General features: G+C 59.1%; 2 protein-coding genes across 4 annotated transcripts in view; both read left to right on the forward strand.

Annotated features, from left to right (window-relative positions):
- ELL (elongation factor for RNA polymerase II) overlaps positions 1-10,510 on the forward strand; it is a 53,066-nt gene extending 42,556 nt beyond the window's left edge. The window contains exons 8-13 of one of the 2 annotated variants that reach the window (XR_014950251.1): positions 161-653; positions 3,131-3,197; positions 5,492-5,663; positions 6,512-6,556; positions 7,552-8,078; positions 8,960-10,510. Coding sequence is in view for 1 of the 2 variants with exons in the window: in XM_021545124.4 (XP_021400799.1) it covers positions 161-653; positions 3,131-3,197; positions 5,492-5,663; positions 6,512-6,556; positions 7,552-7,656 (882 nt within the window). In the remaining variant the exon portion in view is untranslated. Of the gene's footprint in view, positions 1-160; positions 654-3,130; positions 3,198-5,491; positions 5,664-6,511; positions 6,557-7,551; positions 8,163-8,959 lie in introns of those variants that run through there. The other variant, XM_021545124.4, reaches the window with a different exon arrangement.
- A 4,038-nt stretch (positions 10,511-14,548) lies between these two features.
- Positions 14,549-20,994, forward strand: ISYNA1 (inositol-3-phosphate synthase 1). 2 transcript variants are annotated; one of them, XM_085562192.1, is made up of 12 exons: positions 14,549-14,875; positions 15,788-15,912; positions 16,004-16,165; positions 17,074-17,203; positions 17,277-17,470; positions 18,085-18,234; positions 18,313-18,528; positions 18,599-18,763; positions 18,837-18,950; positions 19,220-19,437; positions 20,653-20,800; positions 20,880-20,994. In XM_085562192.1, the coding sequence occupies exons 2-12, from the start codon at positions 15,799-15,801 to the stop codon at positions 20,925-20,927; spliced, it is 1,659 nt and encodes a 552-aa protein (XP_085418318.1). In that variant the 5' UTR covers positions 14,549-14,875; positions 15,788-15,798; the 3' UTR covers positions 20,928-20,994. The 2 variants fall into 2 exon arrangements, with proteins under 2 accessions (XP_085418318.1, XP_077644979.1); XM_077788853.2 differs by having other exon boundaries at positions 14,550-14,875; positions 20,653-20,994.
- Positions 20,995-21,693: the final 699 nt, after the last annotated feature.

Here is a 21,693-nt window from a genome sequence, read left to right on the forward strand (position 1 = left end):
GTAGGTGATTCCCAGGAGCAATTGTCTAATTAACATTTCAATGTCCGTACTTAGTTCAAGCCAAGTGTCCCAGCCAGGCTCTTTACAGTGACACCCAGCTCCACTTAGGCACCTTCGAGGCGATTTATTTCTCCTTTTTCTCCCCTCTCCTCCCTAACAGAAGCGACCCTTACCTGCGGAGTTCATCGACCCCCTGGCCAACAAAAAGCCCAGGATCTCGCATTTGGCTCACAGAACGCAGCCCACCCTGAACGGGAAGCTGAACTCCTCCAACGGGAAGGACAGCCTGGCCCCCCCTGCCCTGCCCCCGGCTCTGCCCGAGCCCTCCAGCTCCTCCCTGCCCGCCCTGGAGCTGCCCCGGCCGCACGATCCCCTCGCCGATGTCAGCAACGACCTGACCCACAACGGCAGAGACTGTGAGAGCACGGAGCCTCCCGAGAGACTGGGGCACCCCCTGCCCACAGACTGTGCCCAGAGCAGCAAACACAACTGCGGCTCCTACGTCAAATCCAAGAAAAAATCCAAAAAGCACAAAGACAAGGAGAAGGAGAGGAAGGAGAAGAAGAGCGAGGAGAAGTGCAAAGAGGAGAAGCAGAACTGTGAAGTAATAAAAAATGCTGACTTAGTTAGTGTTCCCCAGGAGCAGGTGCCAGGTGAGTGGGGGCCCGGAGGTGCTTTGGTGTTGGCTGGGTGTGGTGCCAGGATTGCCTGCAGGAATGGGCACATCCTGGGCCGTCCCAAATGCCAGCAGGGACCCAAATGCCAGCGCTGTCCTGCCCCCAAATCACCAGAGGTGCTTCCTCTCCACACAGGCTGTCAGGTTTTTCCTGTTTAACCTTTCGTGCTGTTTGGAACTGCTTCAGAGCGTGTCATGTTTCTCCTGGTTAAATTAAAAGCTGGGATAATCTGTGGGGATGAAAGGCTGGGAGCAGTGGGAAGAGCAGTGCAGCGCTTGTGTTGGCTGTTGTGATGACTGCTGTTTGGGTTTTTAATGAAAAGTTACTCACAAAAGCTTTTAAAATTGGCTACAAAAGAAATGATAGATAAACCTGGTGATAAATGCTGCTAAAGCAGTGGGGAACCAGCTCTTCCAGGCTGGAAAAGCTTCCTTACATCCCACTAGGGCTGGGGATTTATTTCTCCAAGGGCTGACACAGCAGTGAACCTCCACTGAGGTGGGGTGAAAACATTTTCCATCAAGCCACTATTTCAAAGTCAGGTCCGTGCACCCTTAGAAGCCAGAGCAGAGAATATTTCTTGGCTGATCCCATCCATTCCTTTTCCTGCTGTTTCCATGTTTTCTGCTGTTTGTTACAGCTCCCCAGGGCACTGGGACTTTCCCTGCAGCCTCTGGGAATATCTGTTATAAATATTCCTTTGTGCATTTGCCTTCACCCTGTTACTATTTTCTACATTCCCCTTCCTGCTTGGTGCATGAAAATGCTCCAGTTGTGCCTCCAAAAGGACAATATTTTGAAATGGAGACTGGTTTGCTGGATTCCTGGGAAGGGGGAGCTCCTCAGGGTGTTGGGATTGAGCTGGTCCCAGCCCTCCCCTGCCCCACAGGCTTTGCTGCAGTGACAAAATGCATTGTGATGGCTCAGCAGTGATTGCTGAGCACAGTCTGTGGGGCTGATGGCTGTGTGGCACTGCAGAGCTGAGAATTTTGTGTCAATCCCAGGTTTTTTTGGGTGAATGTTGTGTTTCTTCCACGTTGTTTCTCTTCCCCGTGAGCCCCTGGAGTGGTTCTGGAGAGACACTCACACATTCTCTCTTCTTGTCTTCAAAATACCCAAATTCCTGGGAAATTGCTGAGCCTTCTCCACCACCTTTTCTGCCTTTCTTTGCTGTTAAATTCCCGGATTTTTGTTCATTACTGGGAGTTGGGGTTTGTTCCTGCTGCTGTTTTGAGGTAACAAATGTGAGCTGGACTGGGAGCAATCATAAACAGGATGTGGTCAGTCCTGCTTGGATCCTGCACAGCCAGAACTGGGATGTTTTCCTTCTGTGGGTAGCACCAGCCTCATCCTGCTCCTTCCTCAAATTCCCCCTGGAGCTGTAGGGAAGCAGAGAATCACAAAAAGTTTGGCTTGGAAGGACCTTAAAGCTCATCTGGTTCCACCACCTGCCGTGGGCAGGGAACACCTCCTGCCAGAAGTGGGAGTTTCTCCCAGGAATTTTGTTCCAGAGGCTCTGGAGGGACCTTTGGGGTCTTTTCAGTCAGTAGATGGCACTCACAGGCAAAAGAAACCTCCCGTGTCCCCTCCCTGCCACCATCCTTGAGCCCTGTTCTGATCTTCCACGCTGTGGTGGGGAAAGGAGGGGAAGCAGGAGGAGCTGCGGCAGGAATTTGGGGTTGGGATGGCTTCAGCAGCACTGGGTTTGTGCCATCCTCCCATCCTGCTCAGGAAAGCTTTTCCCTGGAAATTCAGAGGAAATTCCATCTTTTTAAGGATGCACTCAGGGTACTGCTGACTTAGGTTGTGCAGCTGGATCTGGTGAGGGTTTGGAACGCAACACAAAATTTGTGGAAAATATCCCTTTCCAAGCGTGGATCCAGCTGCTTTCCTCCTCCACGTTTATCCTGCAGGATGAGTCTGCTTTAGGTTTATTCTGTTCTTCCTTCAATTTCTGAACGTTCTTTAATGCCTGGGTTTGTGTTTGGAGCTGCATTCCCCAAAATCCTCTCCGTGGTGCCCTGCAGGACTCTGGAGCATCAATTCAGGAATCTCAGCCTGGGTATTCCCAGGGGAATCTCTCAAGTGTAGAGGCAGGAGAACAGAAGGTTCCCCTTGCCCAGCTCAGCCCTCTGGGCCCAGGGCTGTGTTTTCCTCACTCCCAGTGCTGCTCTCGCTGTTATCCCACTGTTTATCCACCAACTAAATTCAGATTTTTTTCTCTGCTCGGTGCAAAACGCTGGTGGTGTTTTGCTGACAGACAAATACTGGAGGAGCCTTGAACTTTGAGCCACCTTGTTGTGGCTCCTCTGCCTCTGTCAGTTCCAAGCAAAACAGAAATCCTTTAGAATTCCATAAACTGTATATTGCAGGCAAGTTTTACGAGTTTGAAGCTGAATCGCAGAGAGCTTTGAAGTTTAGGAACATCTATAAACAAATCTTTATTTTTTCAGGTTTAAATGGAACATGCAATAATTCTAGTGTACCAACATCAACTTCAGAAATGCCAGATTATTTATTGTAAGTATGTTTATTAGTTGCTTCATCATTTTGGGATCATGTTTCAAGCTAAGAAATCACAACGTGCTGGGGATTTCTGTTGGACTTTTTGTGTTATTTGATAGAACTTGGTTAGGTGGGTGTAAGAAAAAGAGTAAACCCAGCTCTGCAGATTAATAGTTGAGACTAAACTTGATATCAAAGCTGGTTTTTACCTCCTTCAGGAGTTCAAGGTTACCTCCTATAAATTAAGTCCTTCAAGAAACATTTCATACCTTAGAGGGGTTTGTAAGGATTAAACATCTCCACGTTCCAGCTGGAAACTTTGAGAGGGAATAATCTGCTTTTGTGCTGGGGAGGGCAGGGCAGGGAAGGATTTGGGGTGGTTTGCTAATTCTTGCCCTCTTCAGAGCCAAGATCATCTCCATAGAGCAGTGAAATATTCTTTCCTGGGAGGCTCTAACCCCTGGGTTAGGATCTGAGTTGTTTCTTGTCTCTTTAATCAGATCCCCTCGAGGTTAATTAAACAACCAAAGCCCAAAAATCCCTGTGAAGGAAGCCCAGAATCTGCATAAACCCAAACCTGTTCTAAACAAAGCTTTGGGGTGGGGAAAAAGTTGTAGCTGGCGGGGGGAAAATTCCCTGTGCACGTCCCAGCCTTGGGGGTTGTTTCCATCAGAGGGAAGGGATGGAGGAGGAGGAGGAGGAAGCTCTAGGGCAGATAAAGGTTTCTGCTTTGGTTTCTGCTTTGCTGGGCTGGATCAGCCATACAAACAACCCCTTCAAGGTGACATTTTTAGAGTTATTCCAAAGAATTCGGGTGGCTGGGGTGTGGGTTTTTTTTCCCTTCACCCACGTGCTGATCCCCCCCCAAAGTAGAATATTGCAGCTCCAAAAAAAAACTGGGAGAGGTTTCTGAGCTCTGGGAGCTCTGTGGTCTCACCCAGTGTGATCTGAGTGGGTTGTGCCCAGCTCCTCAAATTCTAAGAGCTGTCACTGCTGTTTGATGCTTCTTTATCCTGGGTGGATGGTTCTTCATCCCAGCCCCCGGCAAGAAGTCAGTTCTAGAAGTTTAGAGCACTTAAAAAGTTAAAGCACTGGAAGTTCCCCCTTAATTTTAGGCCTAAATCAGCTTTTCCATGTTCAGGCACCACACTGGCCCTGCTGCAGCCAGAGCAGGGAGGCAAATTAGAGCCATCACCTACCCAAAAAATGAGTTTTACCTTCAGAGAGGGCTGTAAATATCAGCTTTAATGGCTTTTTGTTGAGCAGAATAACTTCTGAAAGGCCCCCAAAGGCACATCAGTTCAACCTGAGCCCAGGACACGCCGAGTGTCTCTAGAAGGTGCTGGAAATAGAGTTGCTGGTGGGAAAAAAAAAACAGAATAAAGCTCCTCACCGTGGTTTCTTGTGGTGCTCTTGCCACATAATCACCCTGCGAGCGTTTTGCAACGATGGCTCAATGCTTTTTGTGTTCCTTTAAAGACTCTTAACACTGGAAGCATCATATTCCTGCTGTTCCAATGCCTGGCACAGATGCAGAACTGCATGTTCTGCGGGCCAGCAGGAGTCAGAGGAGCTGTGGCAGCACTATCTGAGTGTCCTCCTCCACCCCCAGCTGCTCCAGGCTTGGCTGTACCTGCCCATCCCACCCTATCTGCCAGAGATAGGAAGTTTTGGGAGCAAACATTGTTTGTTTTACAGGAGGTCAAGGCAACAATCCCCGGTGGTTGCCTCCATAATTTGCTACTTTAATGCAAGTCAGGGTGAGAGGGAACGGCCTCAAGCTGCACCAGGGGAGATTTGGATGGGATTTCAAGGAGAAATTCTTCACTGGGACAGGGAATCGCCATCCCTGGAGGGATTTAATCCATGTGGATGTGACACTTGGGGATGTGGTTTAGTGGTGGCCTTGGCAGTGCTGGGATTTGATCTTGGAGGGCTTTTCCAGCTTGAATCCCAGGATGGTTTGGGTTGGAATGAGCTGAAGCCCATCCAGTCCCACCCCTGCCTCAGGCAGAGACACCTTCCACCATCCAGGGATGCTCCAAACGCCTCCAGCGATGAGGCAACCACAGCTTCTCTGGGAATTCCATCCAAGTGAAGAATTCCTTCCCCAAAATCCCATTTAGATGATCCTGTGATCCTAAGTTATCCACGATCCCATTTCCAGGCTCATTCCCCTGCGCTCGGCACCGCCGCAACCCGGAGAGAATCCCCCAAAACCGATTCCCCCCTGTCTAAAACCAATCCCCAATAAAACCAATCCCCCCAAAACCCAAACCCCACTGACCAAAACCTTTTTTCCCCTGCAGAAAATACGCAGCCATTTCCTCCTCGGAGCAGCGTCAGAGCTACAAGAACGACTTCAACGCGGAGTACAGCGAGTACCGGGACCTGCACGCCCGGATAGAGCGGATAACCCGACGGTTCACCCAGCTGGACGCCAAGCTGAAGCAGCTTCTGCAGGGCTCTGAGGAGTACAAGGTAAAAAAAAAAAACAAAATAGAGCTGGGAAAAGCTCCCCGTGCACGTGGCAGAGCTGCAGGTCTTTGATGTGTCCGAATTCCAGCCTCAGAACTGCTGGGGAACGTGCACACAGCTGACAGCTCCGGGGGATGCTCCTCACCCAGCTCTGTGCTGCTCCTTTTTCAGGCTGGAGCCACATCATGGGACTTGTTGACAAGGAAAGGCCTCAGTGAGACAATTGGTGTCCTTAGCCAAAAGCTGCTGGAAGCTATTAGTGTATCCCAGCCAGAAATCTCATATTTGCACATATGGGAGCGTATCAGGGCTGGAAGGGGAGTTAGCACGGGGTCATCTGTTCCTCTGCAATCTTTGATCTTAATAATGCAGCATTATTGGGCTTGTCAGAGTGATTTTTAAAGAGTTTTAGCTATTCATTAGCTTGAAAAAGTGAGTCTCGCCGAGGATAATAAACAGATTTTTACAGAGCACCTATTGTGCTAAGCACAGCTTCGTCCCTCAAACCTCCTGCCCCTTCTCCTTGCAAAATTCCTCACTGGATTGTTTTTAGATCTTGGTGTGGCAGGGGAAAAATATCAGCTGGGGCTTTGGAAATGTGAATTATCCTGGAATCCAGGTGCTTGTCACACAGGTGGGGAGTGGGGCTTTATCCTTCTGTGTCAGCTCCAGGATATCCATGGAATTCTTTGGATCTGCCCAGGGAAACCATGGAGGGAGCAGATTTTGGCTGGAATGTGGAGGAATTGTGTACATTGACCCATCAGTAGATACCTACAGCAGAACTGAAAATAATAAAATAATACCCTTTTTTTTTCCTCTCTCTCCTTTTTTTTTTTTTTTTTTTTTAGACCATCCACGATCAAATTTTACAGGAATATCGGAAAATTAAAAAGGTAAGGGAATGTCCTTGGCCACAGAAGGCTTTTGGGTGGTGCCCCTGGTGTGACTGAAAGAGATGGGCCCTTGCCAAGAGCAGAGCCAGGCTCTGAGGCAATTCCAGCAGATCTTTGTTCAGCTCCAGCCCGTCCCTCCAGCAGATCAGAGAGGTTTGGGGGGAGCTGGGAGTGCCCCGTGGATCCTGGGGATCGCTGAGCCGTGGCCGTGGCACCACGCCTGCGTTCACCCAGGCCTTTATCTCCCCGGGGAAGGAACAGTTTGTGTCTCAGATGCACAGGCTGAGGGATAACAGGATCCTCTGGGGGCTGCTGGGCCACAGATCCCAGCTGGGATCAGGCTCTGCAGCTCTGGCCCCAGATTTTTGGCGTTTGGGGCACGTAAAATGTCAGTATTTTTATGCAAAGCATCCCCACGCCGGTGGGGATTTGGGGTTTTTTCCTTTAAATAAGTGAACGTGGCCCTGAGCCTGTGGTCCTGGGGGATTTAGGAGCTCTTTGAAGAAATGCCCTGCATGTTGGAAGTTTATCTTTGTTCCAGAGCCTCTGAGGTGGGGCAGAGGGTGGGTGGTGATTGTTGGAAGCCCAGTTAGGCCAAGCCTAACTCAGATGTGCTCCTTCCCTGTGAGGAGGCTCCTGGAGCTGGAGAATGCTGCAAAGGGATTTCATCAGGACTATTTCAAAGAGGGATCTGAAGAAGCTTCTTTCCATGGTTTTAAGCTGAAAGAGGGGAGGTTTAGGTGGGATATTAGGAAATTCTTCCCTGGGAGGGAGTGAGATGGAATTCCCAGAGAAGTGAGGCTGCCCCTGGATCCCTGAAATTGTTGGATGGGGCTTGGGACAGTGGAAGGTGGGATGGGATGAGATGATCTTTGCATTCTCTCCAACCCAAACCATCCCATGATTGATTCCATGATCTGTTCTCAGCTTTGATTTGTCCAGAACCTTTCCCACCTCTGCACTTCCTTTTTTTTTTTGTTTGTTCTGTTTTACAGACAAACCCCAATTACAGCCAAGAGAAGAACCGCTGCGAATACCTCCACAACAAACTGGCCCACATCAAAAAACTGATAGCAGAGTATGACCAGCAGCAGTTTTAGCTGCCACTCACCCCTGGACTGGGTAGGGCAAACCAAAATCCAGTCACCCTGGACGTCACGTTCCCTTTTATACACCCAAAATCCCTTTCAGAGACGAGCATTAATTCCTCGTGGTTGAAGAACTTGGGGATGACTTTAAGATGCCAGATCTGTCATGTCCACGTCCAGCACGCTCCTCCCGAGTTTTTAAGCCTCTCTGAATGTTGGAATGTAACAAATGGATAACAAAAACAAACAAACAAAAAAAACAAACAAAAAAAAATTCTGCTTATTTGAAGCCAGCGTTTGACACTTAAGGGAAAACTTGCCTAAAGTGACCGAAGCTCCCAAAGGTTAAGAATCTGTAGTTTTCATGGATTAAAAGTTTGGCATGAAGTTGTAATTCCCCAGCTCCACGTGGGTTACAAATTGTCCTACGAATGGTGAGGAACTGGAATTGCTGCTAGGACTGTTTGGAATGAGAGCTGTCTGCTCCCGGCTCCGCGGAAATACACCACGTTCCCTGAGCTCTCCTTGTCTGGCCCTGCTTTGTCATTGTCCTCCTGGGGCTCGGGGGGTGGTGGTGGCAGCACAGGGGTCCCCCGGGGCTCAGCACCTTGGTCAGGGCACAGGTGGATCCCAAAAAAAAAACAAAAACCCCAAAACGCCCCCTTCTTTTTTTTTTTTTTTTTTTTTTTTTTAAATCTGCTTTGTGCATTTGGGTACAAACCTCCTGCCCAGTCTGCCCAGTTCACCCCCAGCTAGCAGCGCTGGGAAGATGAGACCTGTCTGGCTTTGACTTTTCTAATTTTCTACCAAGACAGCCAATTTTATTAATCGCTAATGAGACTATGGTCTATTTTTGTATCAAAGAAAAAAGCATCTTTTTTCTAAAACTGTGCCTCCCTTTTCCTTTTAGGCCAAGTGCTTGGGACCCTTTCCTTGCAGTATTACTAAAAGTGACCCAAGAGTCACCCAGAGGAGTGACTTCATCCCTTGATCCATGAGAGGAGGGGGTGGGGGGTGCTCTGCTTTCTCCTGGGATATTTCTCTGTGTGTCTTTGCAAGGCAGCAGCAAATCCTTGTGAGAGCAGCAAGGTGCTGCTTTCCCACGCGGATCCCTTCCACTGGTGTGCTCCATCTCAGCCAGCTTCTCCCTGCAGTCCTGCTTCCTGATTTTTTTATTTAATTCTTTTCCTTTGGATTGAAGGGAACGTTTCAGAGTATGGCCAGGGTGTGAGAAACACTCCAAAAAGCACAAAGGTGTCCTTTAACTCTGCTGGTCCTTTCTTTCTCTCCCCTCTCCCCTTTTTAATCCTGCCAGCCTGTGGGATTTGACTTCTTCCCGCTTCCGTTTATCTCGGAGTAAAGGATTCCTTCCCTGTGGAGTCTCCTTCCCTTGGAGGTTGCACTGAAGAGCCTTTCACCCTTTGAAGGAGAGGAATGGCAGAGTAAAGGAGGGAAACACTTCTTACAACAAGGAGTTATTTTGAAAGGGTTGGTTTTTTTTTTTTTTCCCCTTGCCCCAAACAAAACGTGGGTCCATCTGCTGTATGAAAAAATAGGAGATAAAATTGCTGATTCTTATTATATTATAATTTCATTGCTGTCACACGGCCGGGGCCACTGCTTTTGCTTTGTCACTTTATTCTGAGGTCTCTCCCTGTGCATCCAGCGCTCGGCAGGGCTTTGCCATCCCCTTCTCCGAGGGAAGGGTGACAGCCAGGGTGCCACGGTGGCCCTTGGAATGCCACCAGCCTTCCACTGTGGAAGAACTGGAGCGGGGAGAGGAGCACAGGGGAGCACCCCAGAACCCCCCAGGGCGTTAATTCCTGCTGGGAATCCGGGGGTCAGGAATGCTTTGCTCCCATCCCTTCTAACCCACAGCAGAGCTGCAGGTGGGGCAGCCCCACGCCCGCCCCTGCTGCTGCTGCAGGAAGGAGCTTGGGGCTGGGAATTTCGGTGAATTCCGCCCTGGGCTGGGATGGGGGATGAGGATTGAGGGGATGAGGGGGGTGGGCACGTCCCAAACCCTCGGCCCCGCTCTGGCGCTGGCACTGCACAGCCCCGCCGGGATTTTTGGGTGGAAAAAGGGGAATTTCCCCAGTGCTGGGGCGTGCTGGGGGCTTCGTTGGACTGCTGAGGAGGCGCAACTCGGGATGGCAGAAGAGGCAGCAGCTACAAACCCAGGATGAGTAAATTCTTCCATGGAAACACTTCTCCTGATCCTTAATATTTTGAAAGGAGGGGTTTTTTTTGTTGTTGTTGCTTGGGGAGGGGGGGGATAGAGATGGATCTCAATCTTTATACATCTGCTATAAGATATTTTTGCAAACAGAGTTGTATACAAAGATGTATTGTGTACATTTACATGTATATTCTGGAACTTCTAAAAAATTTGAATATTAAAAAAAAAACCTGAAAATATTTAATTAATTATCCAAACTGTGAGACCCAATTAGCATCCACCAACTTCCTGCTTCACTTTTCTTTTGGACTGTGTTAAAGAATTGTAGTCGAATCTGCCTTTCTTTTTTTTTTTTTTTTTCCTTTTTAGAGACGATGAAGCTTAGGCAAAATTTTGTGCTTTTTGGGTTAATAGAAACCAGTTCTAGGTGATTTAAGTATGATCTTAACTTATTGATACTGTGTTTTACTTTGTAATATTGTACTGTGGATAAAAACTATATTGAGCCATGGAGTTGGAGTTTACAAAAGAGCTTTTCACTTTGCCAAAATGTTACAATTTCAAGGCAGCATAGTCTTCAGCTTTCCTAATCTTTTTTTCTTAAGAGCTAGTGTCCTTTTTTTGTACACTAAAAAAGCTGAATGCTGATTTTGCAACATATAATAAATTCACTGTATTGGAAAACAAGCAGACAATAAGGTCGTGGATTTCTTTTCAGTGCTTCTCCCTGCAAGGAAACTCAAAAGGGAAAGGTGATAAATGGCTGGAGCTTGGAAGCAGGAAACGGGAAGGAACCGGGTCACTTGAGCGAGCTGCAGTGGCAGAGCAGGGAGTAGGTAAGAAAGGAGAGGGAAGAGGTGCTTGGAGCGGGCCTGGCATCAGCCTCCAGCCCTGGCACGAGCCGGGGGGTCCCACTGCAGCACCCCCGGGCATTTTGGGGGAAAAGCTGCTCGGAGGAGGTGCTGGATGCTGCTGGTGCCAGCCTGGAGCGGCAGGAGGCTCGGGGATGCTCGCAGGGCACCGAGGGGCTGCTGCAGCACTGAGCTCATCCCGGGCTGCTGCTGCAGCAGGAGGTGGGCATGAGCCTGGCACGGGCCCTGCTGCAGCTCCCACCTCTTCCCACCGGGCTCAGTCATCCCAAAAAAGCTCGGGATGCACCTGGGCTGTGCCAGGAGTGTCCCTTGCTGTCACCATGGGTTGCTCTGGCCCTGCCTTCAGCAGCATCCCCCAGGCTGGATGGAGGCAGCAAAATGAAATCCAGGATAAAACCACTCGGGAGCACGGTGGTCTTGGAATAGCTGCTGTGTTCCTCCTGCCTCCCTCCCGGAGCAGAGGCTGAGCAGCACAAACTCCGGGATGGAGGCCACAGGTGCCGGCCCTGCATTCCCTGTGTCCCCAACGCGTCCCTTGGCTTCAGTGCTGCATTCGGGATTGCCCTTCCAAAGCAGCAAAAAGAAGGTGACAATCCTCCAGGGGTCAAATGACGTTTTAACAGAGTCTTGGTTTATTTGTTAAAAGGTGTCCTCGTCCTTGCAGCACCCACACGAGGAGACACTGGTGGGACTCGGCCACGGAGCAAGAGCTGAGCCCAGGCTCTTGCAAACCCCCAAATCCTCCAGTTTTAGTTCCAGACGTGGCTTCTGAGCCCAGCTCCGCACGCCGGGCCCCCGTTACCCTCCGTGAGCTTCCCCGAGGCCGGCTGCTGCCCCGCGGGGCCGCTGGCGCAGGAAGGGTCCCCGTCCCCTCCCAGCTTTCCTGGGGAATTCCTCCCAACCGCTGGCAGCTCCGGCGCTGCCCGGGGTCACGCATTGAGCTCATTAACTCGGAGCTGCCCCAGTGGAAATTTACTGGCCGCCTTTGCTGTGCCAGAGCCGGCCGGGCTCCCGCCGCCGCCGCCGCCGCCTCCTTACCGGCCCCGCCGCACCGGGAGCATCCCCGCGTCCTCCCGGATGCAAACCCAGGCTCGGGAGGAGCCCTGCGCTCTGAGAGTTCGCTGGTAACTCCGGTCACGCTTGGGAAAAGTCACTTTTCTTGCACCACATCTTGCACAAACTGCCCCTAATTCGGGGTCACACAAGCGTGGGAAGACCCTGGCCAGGTTTTAGGGATGCTGGAAACCAATGGCAGCACTGTGTGTTTTTTGTTGGTTTTTTTTTTTCCCGTGTTTTTTTTTCCCCCCATGGGTATTTTTCCCCTGTGGATTTTTCCCTCGTGGGTTTTTTTTGCCTGGGCACCTTTCGCTGCTCGTGGCTCGTTTACCAGGAGGAAGCTCATTAGAATAATTTGTCCTCGCCACGGTCCGATGGCGTTGGTCCCTCTCCCAGAGCAGCTGCTGCACCTCCAGCGCTGGGCACGACCCCCAAAACCACCCCCGGCTCCCTCCCTTGCAGGCGTGGGCCCGACCTTGGGCACGCAGCGCCGGGAGGGCGATGGCACAGGGAGAGGGAGGAGGATGAGGAGCTGCCAGCAGGGATATAATGAAGGGCCAGGGCTTGGGATTGTGTTACACGAGGGGGAAAAAACCCAACTGTGGAGGAAGGAAAACGTGGCAAGGGAACGCTGAGGCTGCTGCAAGGCACAAATCCGGGGTTGGCGGGGTCGGCCTCGACCTGTCGGTGGTGGGGGGACAGAGGCAGGACCCCCCAAAGGAGCCCGGCCCGGCCCTCGCAGCATCGCCCTGAACCTGCTTAGAATGAAGCGCGGCGGAGCGCCGGGAGCTGCGCGGCCGGGATGCCCGAGCCGGGGCGGGAGCGGGGGGTCCGCGGGGAGCGGGGGGTGGGCTCCGTTGCTGGCGGAGCGGGGCCGGTCGCTATGGCTGCGCTGCGGCTCCGCTGGCCCCCGGCCAGCCCCCGGCAGCTGGGGAGCGAAGGCGCTGGGCGGCCGGCCCGGGCTCCCGGCCCATGGACGCGTTGGGCGAGCGGGAACAAGGGAGCCCCGCTCATGCGGTGCCGAGCGTGGGAGGAGTGGGAAGGGAGTGGGGGAAGGAACAATGGTGGGAGTTATGGGAGGGGGGCGAAAAAAAAAAAAAAGGAAAAAAAAAATAAGGGGAAAAGAAAAAAAAAAAAATAAAAAGAGGAAAGCAGTGGAAAAATACCAGTTCTGGGCCCCTGGCAGCGCTGCCCGGACCCTCCCCGCCCCAGGATTATTGTACAAAGAAATGTTATTTTTGTTTCAATAATTTGCTGAGGCACTGGCATTCCAGCGCGGGGCTCGTTTTGTCCTCCAGCCCGGCACCAAGGGATCATTGTTCCTCCATGGCCAAGGGGCCGGACGCGGCCCCCCGGCACCGCCGTGCCCTCCACCGCCGCCTCTCCCCGCGGCCGCCCGGCCGCAGGTGCCTTCCGGGCTCGGTCCCGGTGGGTCCCGTCCCGCTGCGTGCCGGAGGCTGGGTGGCGATGGCAGCGAGCCCCGAGGAGCGGGGTGGGTGGCGGAGGAGGGCAGAGCTGTCCTCGCCGTGTCTGCGGGGAGCGAGGGTGGGGAGGGGGCCGGGGCGTTGCTGCGGCTCCGGGGGCCCCTTTGAAGCGGGGCGGGCCATTGAAAGGCAGCGGGACCCCGGGGGCCGCCAGCGGGGGGGCGGCCACGACCCCTTTCTCTGCGCCGGCCCCGGGCGCTCCCCGCGCCCCCCGGGCCCGCACGGGGGTGCGGCCGCACACGGGGGTCGGTGCCCCCCGGCAGCGCCCGCGGGGAACCGGGTGGGCGGAGGGGGCGCCGCGGGGAGCCGGGCTGCCAGCGCTCCCCGGCTCCGCTCCAGGGGCTCCGTGACTTTTGGGGTGCCCACGCCCCGGGCTCCGGGATGCCGTGACCTCCGGGGTGCCGTGACCTCCGGGGTGCCCACGCCCCGGGCTCCGGGGTGCCGTGACCTCCGGGGTGCCGTGACCTCCGGGGTGCCGTGACCTCCGGGATGTCCACGCCCGGGCTCCGGGGTGCCGTGACCTCCGGGGTGCCGTGACCTCCGGGGTGCCCACGCCCGGGGCTCCGGGATGCCGTGACCTCCGGGATGCCCACGCCCCGGGCTCCGGGGTGCCGTGACCTCCGGGGTGCCGTGACCTCCGGGGTGCCCACGCCCGGGGCTCCGGGATGCCGTGACCTCCGGGGTGCCCACGCCCCGGGCTCCGGGATGCCGTGACCTCCGGGGTGCCCACGCCCGGGGCTCCGGGATGCCGTGACCTCCGGGGTGCCGTGACCTCCGGGGTGCCCACGCCCCGGGCTCCGGGGTGCCGTGACCTCCGGGGTGCCGTGACCTCCGGGATGCCCACGCCCCGGGCTCCGGGGTGCCGTGACCTCCGGGGTGCCGTGACCTTCGGGGTGCCCACGCCCCGGGCTCCGGGATGCCGTGACCTCCGGGGTGCCCACGCCCCGGGCTCCGGGGTGCCCACACCGGCGGCAGCAGCGGGTGACAGCGGCTGTGGGGTGCCGGTGCCGGTGCCGGGATGGCAGCCCCGTGGGAGCGGCGCCGTGGGAAGGCGCCCGCGGCTGCCGGGCGCAGGAAGCCGCCGGCCCGGGGCTGTCAATGGCCGGAAGGCGGCGGCGGGACCCCCGGTCCCGGCCCGGGACCGGCCCCGGCGACACTTCCCCTTCCCGGGTCAGCGGCCGCTTCCCCCTCCCGCCCGTCACCTCCCGCCGCCCCCCCCCCGGTACGAGCGGCCGGCGGTGCGGCGAGCCCCGCACGTGCCCCGGACCGGGGGTCGGGGGCCCGGTGGGTCCGGGGCTGCCGGTGCCGGTGGGCACGTGCGGGGGGCGGGGCCGGGCGGGGGCGGCGCCGGGGCGGGGCCGCGGAGCCGATTAAGCGGCGGGAGCCGGGGCGGCCGCAGCGCGATCGCATCGTCCCCGCGGGGCAGCACCGGACACGGGACACGGGACACCGACAGCGGGCACCGGGCATCGGGCGCTGAACACCGGACACCGGCTGTCGGCAGCGGGCACCGGGCACCGAGCACAGGGTACCGCCACCGGACAAGGGGCTCCGGGCACAACCACTGGCGGCGGGCACCGGCACCGATACAGACTCGGACACCGGCTCCGGCTCCTGCGCGCCCGGCGCGGCCCGGTCCGGTGAGTGCCCGCGGCGGGGCGGGACTGACCCCCGGAGCCGTTCGGGTTTGCGGATCCGTGTCCCCCCGTGCCCTCGGGGCGGTGTCCCCCGCCACCCCGGGGTGCTGGGACACCCGCTGTCCCCAAATGCCCTTTCCCCCGGAGAGGGACAGTTCCCACGTCCCCTGTGCCACCCCGGGTGCTGGGACAGCCTCTGTCCCCGTGTCCCCTCTGCCAGCCCCGGGAGCTGGACAGTCGTGGTCGCGACGTCCGCTGGGACAACTCTGCGAGTGGGAACAGCTCTGGTCCCCACGTCCCCTGCCCCATCTGTCACCCCAGGGCGTGGGGACCGCCCTTGTCACCAAATTCTCTGCATGCCTGGGAGCTGGGACAGCCTCTGTCCCCGTATCCCCTGCACGTTCTGACACCCTCAGGAGCAGGGACACCCCTGTGTCCCCTGTGCGCCACCTCAGGGTGCAGGGCTGTCCCCACGTCACCTGGAAGCGACCTCTGTCACCCGCAGGGATCGAGGGAAGACACAGCTCCCACGTCCCCGGCACCCAGGGACACCCCACGTCCCCTGGGAGCACCCCCGGTGCCCCACGCCTTGCTGTGCCACCCCAGCGAGGGGACAGCAGGGACACTCCCTGCCTGCCCTGAGCAGGACGGGGACCGTGCCCCCCGGGCTCTCTGGGCCCTCTGTGAGGTCCTGGGGTGAGGCTGTGCCCCCACAAACCCCCCCCGTGCCGCCACACGGGTGGGAAGGGGCCGCGGTGCCCGTCCCGGTGCCACCGCCACCCCGGGGAGGGCAGGGAGCCAAGGTCCCCACGGGCGGCACAGCCACGTCCCAGCAGGGCGGAGGGCCCGGGGAGGGCCGGGGGGGGCCCGGCGTGCCAGGCCAGCGGCGCTGACACCCATTTCCTGCCATTGCAGCTCCAGGAACAATGGCAGAGCCATTCCTCGTGGAGAGCCCCAACGTCACCTACAGCAAGGACTTCATCGAGGCCAAGTACACCTACAGCACCGTGCACGTCTGCAAGGAGAACGGCGTCACCAAGGTGGGCAGGGGGGCGCGGGGGGGCTCCGCTCGTCCCCGCCGTGCCCAGCCGTGCCCAGCCGTGCCCAGCCGTGCCCTCTCTCTGTCCCCAGGTGCGGCCGTGCTCCACCCGCTTCACCTTCCGCACGGGCCGGCAGGTGCCGCGCCTGGGGGTGATGCTGGTGGGCTGGGGGGGCAACAACGGCACCACGGTGACAGCGGCCGTGCTGGCCAACAGGCTGGGGCTGTCCTGGATGACCAAGACGGGCCGCAAGGTGGGTGTCCCCAGCGAGCTGGGGGTGTCCCCAGTGTGGCCTGAGTGAGGGGGGGTCACCCTTGCGAGGTGCGTGTCCGCGGTGTGACCCCTACAAGGGGGATGTCCCCAGAGAGATCCCAGCAGGGTGGGTGTCCCCAGTGTGACCTGAGGGGGTGTCCCCAGTGTCACTCCAGCAAGGTGGGTGTCCCCAGTGTGACCTGAGGGGGTGTCCCCAGTGTCACTCCAGCAAGGTGGGTGTCCCCAGTGTGACCTGAGGGGATGTCCCCAGTGTCACTCCAGCAGGGTGGGTGTCCCCAGTGTGGCCTGAGTGAGGGGGTGTCCCCAGTGTCACTCCGGCAGGGTGGGTGTCCCCAGTGTGACCTGAGTGAGGGGGTGTCCCCAGTGTCACTCCAGCAGGGTGGGTGTCCCCAGTGTCACCTGAGTGAGGGGGTGTCCCCAGTGTCACTCCAGCAGGGTGGGTGTCCCCAGTGTGGCCTGAGTGAGGGGGTGTCCCCAGTGTCACTCCAGCAGGGTGGGTGTCCCCAGTGTGGCCTGAGTGAGGGGGTGTCCCCAGTGTCACTCCAGCAGGGTGGGTGTCCCCAGAGATGCCCCAGCAAGGGGGGTGTCCCCAGTGTGACCCCAATTTAGAGGGTGTCCCCAGAGTGACCTCAGTGGCATGGGTGTCCTCAATGTGACCCCAGCGAGGTGGGTGTCCTCAGCGTGATCCCTGCAAGGCCCGTGTCCCTGGGGTGTCCCCAAAAGGATCCCTGGGACCTGGGGCCACCAAGCTCAGCTGCGCTGGTGTCCTGCACCCCAATCTCCTCTCTGCCCCTGCGGAGGAGCTCTGCAGCCCCAGCCCCCCACTCGGGGGGCGCTGGGACCCCTCCTCCCCCTGCCAGCGCCTCACCCCCGCCTGTCCCCCCCCAGACAGCCAACTACTACGGCTCCCTGCTCCAAGCCTCCACCGTGTGCCTGGGCACCGGCCCCTGCGGTGATGTCTACGTGCCCTTCCGGGACCTGCTGCCCATGGTGCACCCCAACGACATCGTCTTCGACGGTAGGTGGGACGCGGGGGGACCCCCCGGCGGCGCGGGGCACCCCGAGCGCTTGGGTCACCCCGTGTCCCCCAGGCTGGGACATCTCCTCGCTGAACCTGGCGGAGGCCATGAGGCGGGCGGAGGTGCTGGAGTGGCCGCTGCAGGAGCAGCTCTGGCCGCACATGGAGAAGATGAAGCCCCGACCTTCCATCTACATCCCCGAATTCATCGCCGCCAACCAGGAGGAGCGGGCGGACAACGTCCTGCGCGGCTCCATGGCCGAGCAGGTGCTGGCAGGGCGGGGCACGGGAGGGGACACCGGGCACGGGAGGGGACACAGCCCCGGGACACCGGGCACGGGAGGGGACACCGGGCACGGGACACCGGGCAGGGGAGGGGACACAGTCCCGGGGAACCGGGCAGGGAGGGGACACGGGCCCCGGGACACTGGGCAGGGGAGGGGACACGGGACACCGGGACACCGGGCAGGGAGGGGACACGGGCCCCGGGACACTGGGCAGGGGAGGGGACACCGGGCAGGGGAGGGGACACGGGACACCGGGACACCGGGCACGGGAGGGGACACGGCCCCGGGACACCGGGCAGGGGAAGGGACACGGGCTCCGGGGCGGTGGCACTGGGTAGAGGAGGGGACACGGGACACCGGGCAGGGGAGGGGACACAGTCCCGGGGAACCGGGCAGGGAGGGAACACGGGACACCGGGCAGGGCAGGGGAGGGGACACCGGGCACGGGAGGGGACACGGGACACGGGGCACCGGGCAGGGGAGGGGACACCGGGCAGGGCAGGGGACACGGGACACCGGGCAGGGGAGGGGACACGGCCCCCGGGACACCCCGGGGCGGTGGCACCGAGCCGACGCGTCCCGCCCGCGTCTCAGGTGGAGCAGATCCGCAGGGACATCCGCGACTTCAAGGAGAGCAGCGGCGTGGACAAAGTCATCGTCCTGTGGACGGCCAACACGGAGAGGTTCTGCGACATCGTGCCGGGGCTCAACGACACCGCCGACAACCTGCTGCGGGCCATCGAGGTCGGGGGGCGGCCGCGGGCAGCGGGAGGGCGGCGGCCCCGCGGCGGCGGCGGCGCTGAGCCGCCCGTGTCCCCGCAGCGAGGCCTGGAGGTGTCCCCGTCCACGCTCTTCGCCGTGGCCAGCGTGCTGGAGGGCTGCGCCTACATCAACGGCTCCCCGCAGAACACCTTCGTGCCGGGCGCGGTGGAATTGGCCGCCCAGCGCCGCGTCTTCATCGGCGGCGACGACTTCAAGTCGGGCCAGACCAAGCTGAAGTCGGTGCTGGTGGATTTTCTGGTGGGCGCCGGCCTCAAGGTACGCGGGGGCTTCAGGGGGGTGTCCCCAGCTGCAGGGGACGGGGGGTGACCCGCCCGTGTCCCCCAAGACCAAGTCCATCGTCAGCTACAACCACCTGGGGAACAACGACGGCAAGAACCTGTCGGCGCCGCAGCAGTTCCGCTCCAAGGAGATCTCCAAGAGCAACGTGGTGGACGACACGGTCCAGGCCAACCCCGTCCTCTACGGCCCCCAGGACAAGCCTGACCACTGCGTGAGTCGGGGGGCCCGGGGGGGTGCACAGGCACGGGGGTGACACGGGTGACACGGGGATGTGGCTCTGGCAGGTGGTGATCAAGTACGTGCCCTACGTGGGGGACAGCAAGCGGGCGCTGGACGAGTACACGTCCGAGATCATGATGGGTGGCACCAACACCATCGTCATCCACAACACCTGCGAGGTGCGTGCAGGGCCACCGGGCTGGCCCCGGGCCGTCCCCTCGGGGCAGGGCCACCGGGCTGGCCCCGGGCCGTCCCCTCGGGGCAGGGCCACCGGGCTGGCCCCGGGCCGTCCCCTCGGGGCAGGGCCACCGGGCTGGCCCCGGGCCGCCCCCTCGGGGCAGGGCCACCGGGCTGGCCCCGGGCCGTCCCCTCGGGGCAGGGCCACCGGGCTGGCCCCGGGCCGTCCCCTCGGGGCCACGCCGCCTGCTGAGCCCCTCGCTGCCCGCAGGACTCGCTGCTGGCCAGCCCCATCATCCTGGACCTGGCCATCCTGACCGAGCTGTGCCAGCGCATCACCTTCTGCACCGAGGCCGATCCCGAATTCCAGGGCTTCCACAGCGTCCTGTCCATCCTCGCCTTCCTCTGCAAGGCCCCGCTGGTGCCCGAGGGCACCCCCGTGGTCAACGCGCTCTTCCGCCAGCGCAGCTGCATCGAGAACATCCTGAGGTACCCGGGGGGGCCCCGTCCTCGTGGCCGCCCACGCCGGCACCCCACGGCTCGCAGGGGGGATACCCAGGGTGCCAGGGGGGTCCCAGTGCCCGCCGTGGGGTGCCCAAATCCGGGGGGTGGCCAGTGCTGGGAGGTGGGTCCCGGTGTCACCAGTGGGTTCCAGCACGTGCTGGTGATGGTCCCAGTGCCCAGAGGTCCTGGAGATGGCCAGGACCAGGGTCCCAGCACGGATGGGTCCCCGTTTCCCATCACGGGGTGCCCAAGGGGAGCAAGGTCCCAGTGCCCGGGGTGTCCCCACACACAGACCCTGGTACCCCGTGGGTGCCAGTACTGATGCCCGAGGGGGGGCCCAAAACAAATGGATCCCAGTGCCCAGCACCAGTGGCTCCCAGTAACCAACTGGGGCTCCCAAAGCTTGGGGTTCCCAAAGTTGGGGTTCCCAAAGTCTGGGGTTCCCAGTGCCTGGGGCTCCCAAAGTTTGGGGTTCCCAGTGCCTGGGGTGCCCCATTCCAGCTGCTCCCAGTGCCCAGCTCTTGGAGGTGCCACACTCCAGTGTCCCCCAGTTCCCAACACTCATCCCCAGCACATCCCAGTGCCCGGACCCCCATCCCACTCCCCCAGTGCCCAGACCCCCATCCCACTCCCCCAATGCCCGGACCCCCATCCCACTCCCCCAATGCCCAGACCCCCATCCCACTCCCCCGGTTCCAGGAACCTCATCCCTCCTTCCCACTTCCTGGACCCCCCATCCCACTCCCCCCATGCCCGGACCCCCATCCCAGGACCCCCATCCCACTCCCCCAGTGCCCAGACCCCCATCCCACTCCCCGGTGTCCAGACCTCCATCCCACTCCCCCCATCCCACTCTCCCATCCCACTCCCCCCCATCCCACTCCCCCCATGCCCGGACCCCCATCCCACCCCCCGGTGCCCAGACCCCCATCCCACTCCCCAGGACCCCCATCCCACTCCCCCCATCCCACTCCCCCCATCCCACTCCCCACTCCCCCCATCCCACTCCCCCCATCCCACTCCCCCCATCCCACTCCCCCCATCCCACTCCCCACTCCCCCCATCCCAGGACCCCCATCCCACTCCCCACTCCCCCCATCCCACCCCCCACGCCCATCTCTCCGTGCCCCCCACCCCCCAGTGCCCAGCACCCCCTCGCCTGTCCCGGGGGTGCCCCCCTGAGCCCCCCGTGTGCCCCAGGGCCTGCGTGGGGCTGCCCCCCCAGAACCACATGCTGCTGGAGCACAAGATGCAGCGGCCGGCGCCCGGCCCCCGGCGCGCCTGTCCCGGGGGGTCCGCCTGCCCCCTGCCCCCCAAGAAGAGCCCGGCCGCGCCCACCCACCTCAACGGGCACCCCCGCGCCCCCCGCGCCCCCCTGCACATCGACGGCGCCGACTGACCCCGTGCCAGCCTGGGGGGGGGGCGGGGGGCACGGGGGTGGGCTTGGGGGGTCCCTACCCCCCCCCGACCGCTGATGGAGACCCCAGACCCCGAACTGTGAACGGAGCTTCGTCCCCACCAATAAAGCCGAGCGCAGCCCCCGCCCCGCCCCGCTGCTTTTTGGGGTCCCTCGCTTGGTTCTTGGGGGTCTCATCTGCTCTTTGGGGTCCCCCTGGGGGGATCTTCACATGGTTTTGGGGTCCCTTCACTTGGTTTTGGGGTCCCCCTTTCACTTGGTTTTGTTTTTTCCACCTGGTTTTGGGGTCCCCCTTTCACTTGGTTTTATTTTTTCCACCTGGTTTTGGGGTCCCCCTTTCACTTGGTTTTGTTTTTTCCACCTGGTTTTGGGGTCCCCCTTTCACTTGGTTTTGTTTTTTCCACCTGGTTTTGGGGTCCCCCTTTCACTTGGTTTTGTTTTTTCCACCTGGTTTTGGGGTCCCTTCACTTGGATTTTGAGTTTTCTTCATCTGGTTTTGGGGTCCCTTTATTTGGTTTTGTGAGGTTTTTTCCCACCTGGTTTTGGGGTCCCCCTTTCACTTGGTTTTGTAAATTTTCTTCACCTGGTTTTGGGGTCCCTTTATTTGGTTTTGTGGGGTTTTCTCCACCTGGTTTTTGGTCCTTTTATTTGGTTCTTGGGGTCCCCCTCACCTCGTTCTTCTTCATGTGGTTTTGGGGTCCCTTTATTTGGTTTTTTGAGGTTTCTTCACCTGGTTTTGTGGTCCCTTTATTTGTTTTGGTCCCTTTATTTGGTTCTTGGGGTCCCCCTCACCTCATTCTTCTTCGTGTGGTTTTGGGGTCCCT

The sequence above is a fragment of the Lonchura striata genome, chromosome 28 (assembly GCF_050655825.1).
Source record: "Lonchura striata isolate lonStrDom1 chromosome 28, ASM5065582v1, whole genome shotgun sequence".
Taxonomy (NCBI): Eukaryota; Metazoa; Chordata; class Aves; order Passeriformes; family Estrildidae; genus Lonchura; species Lonchura striata.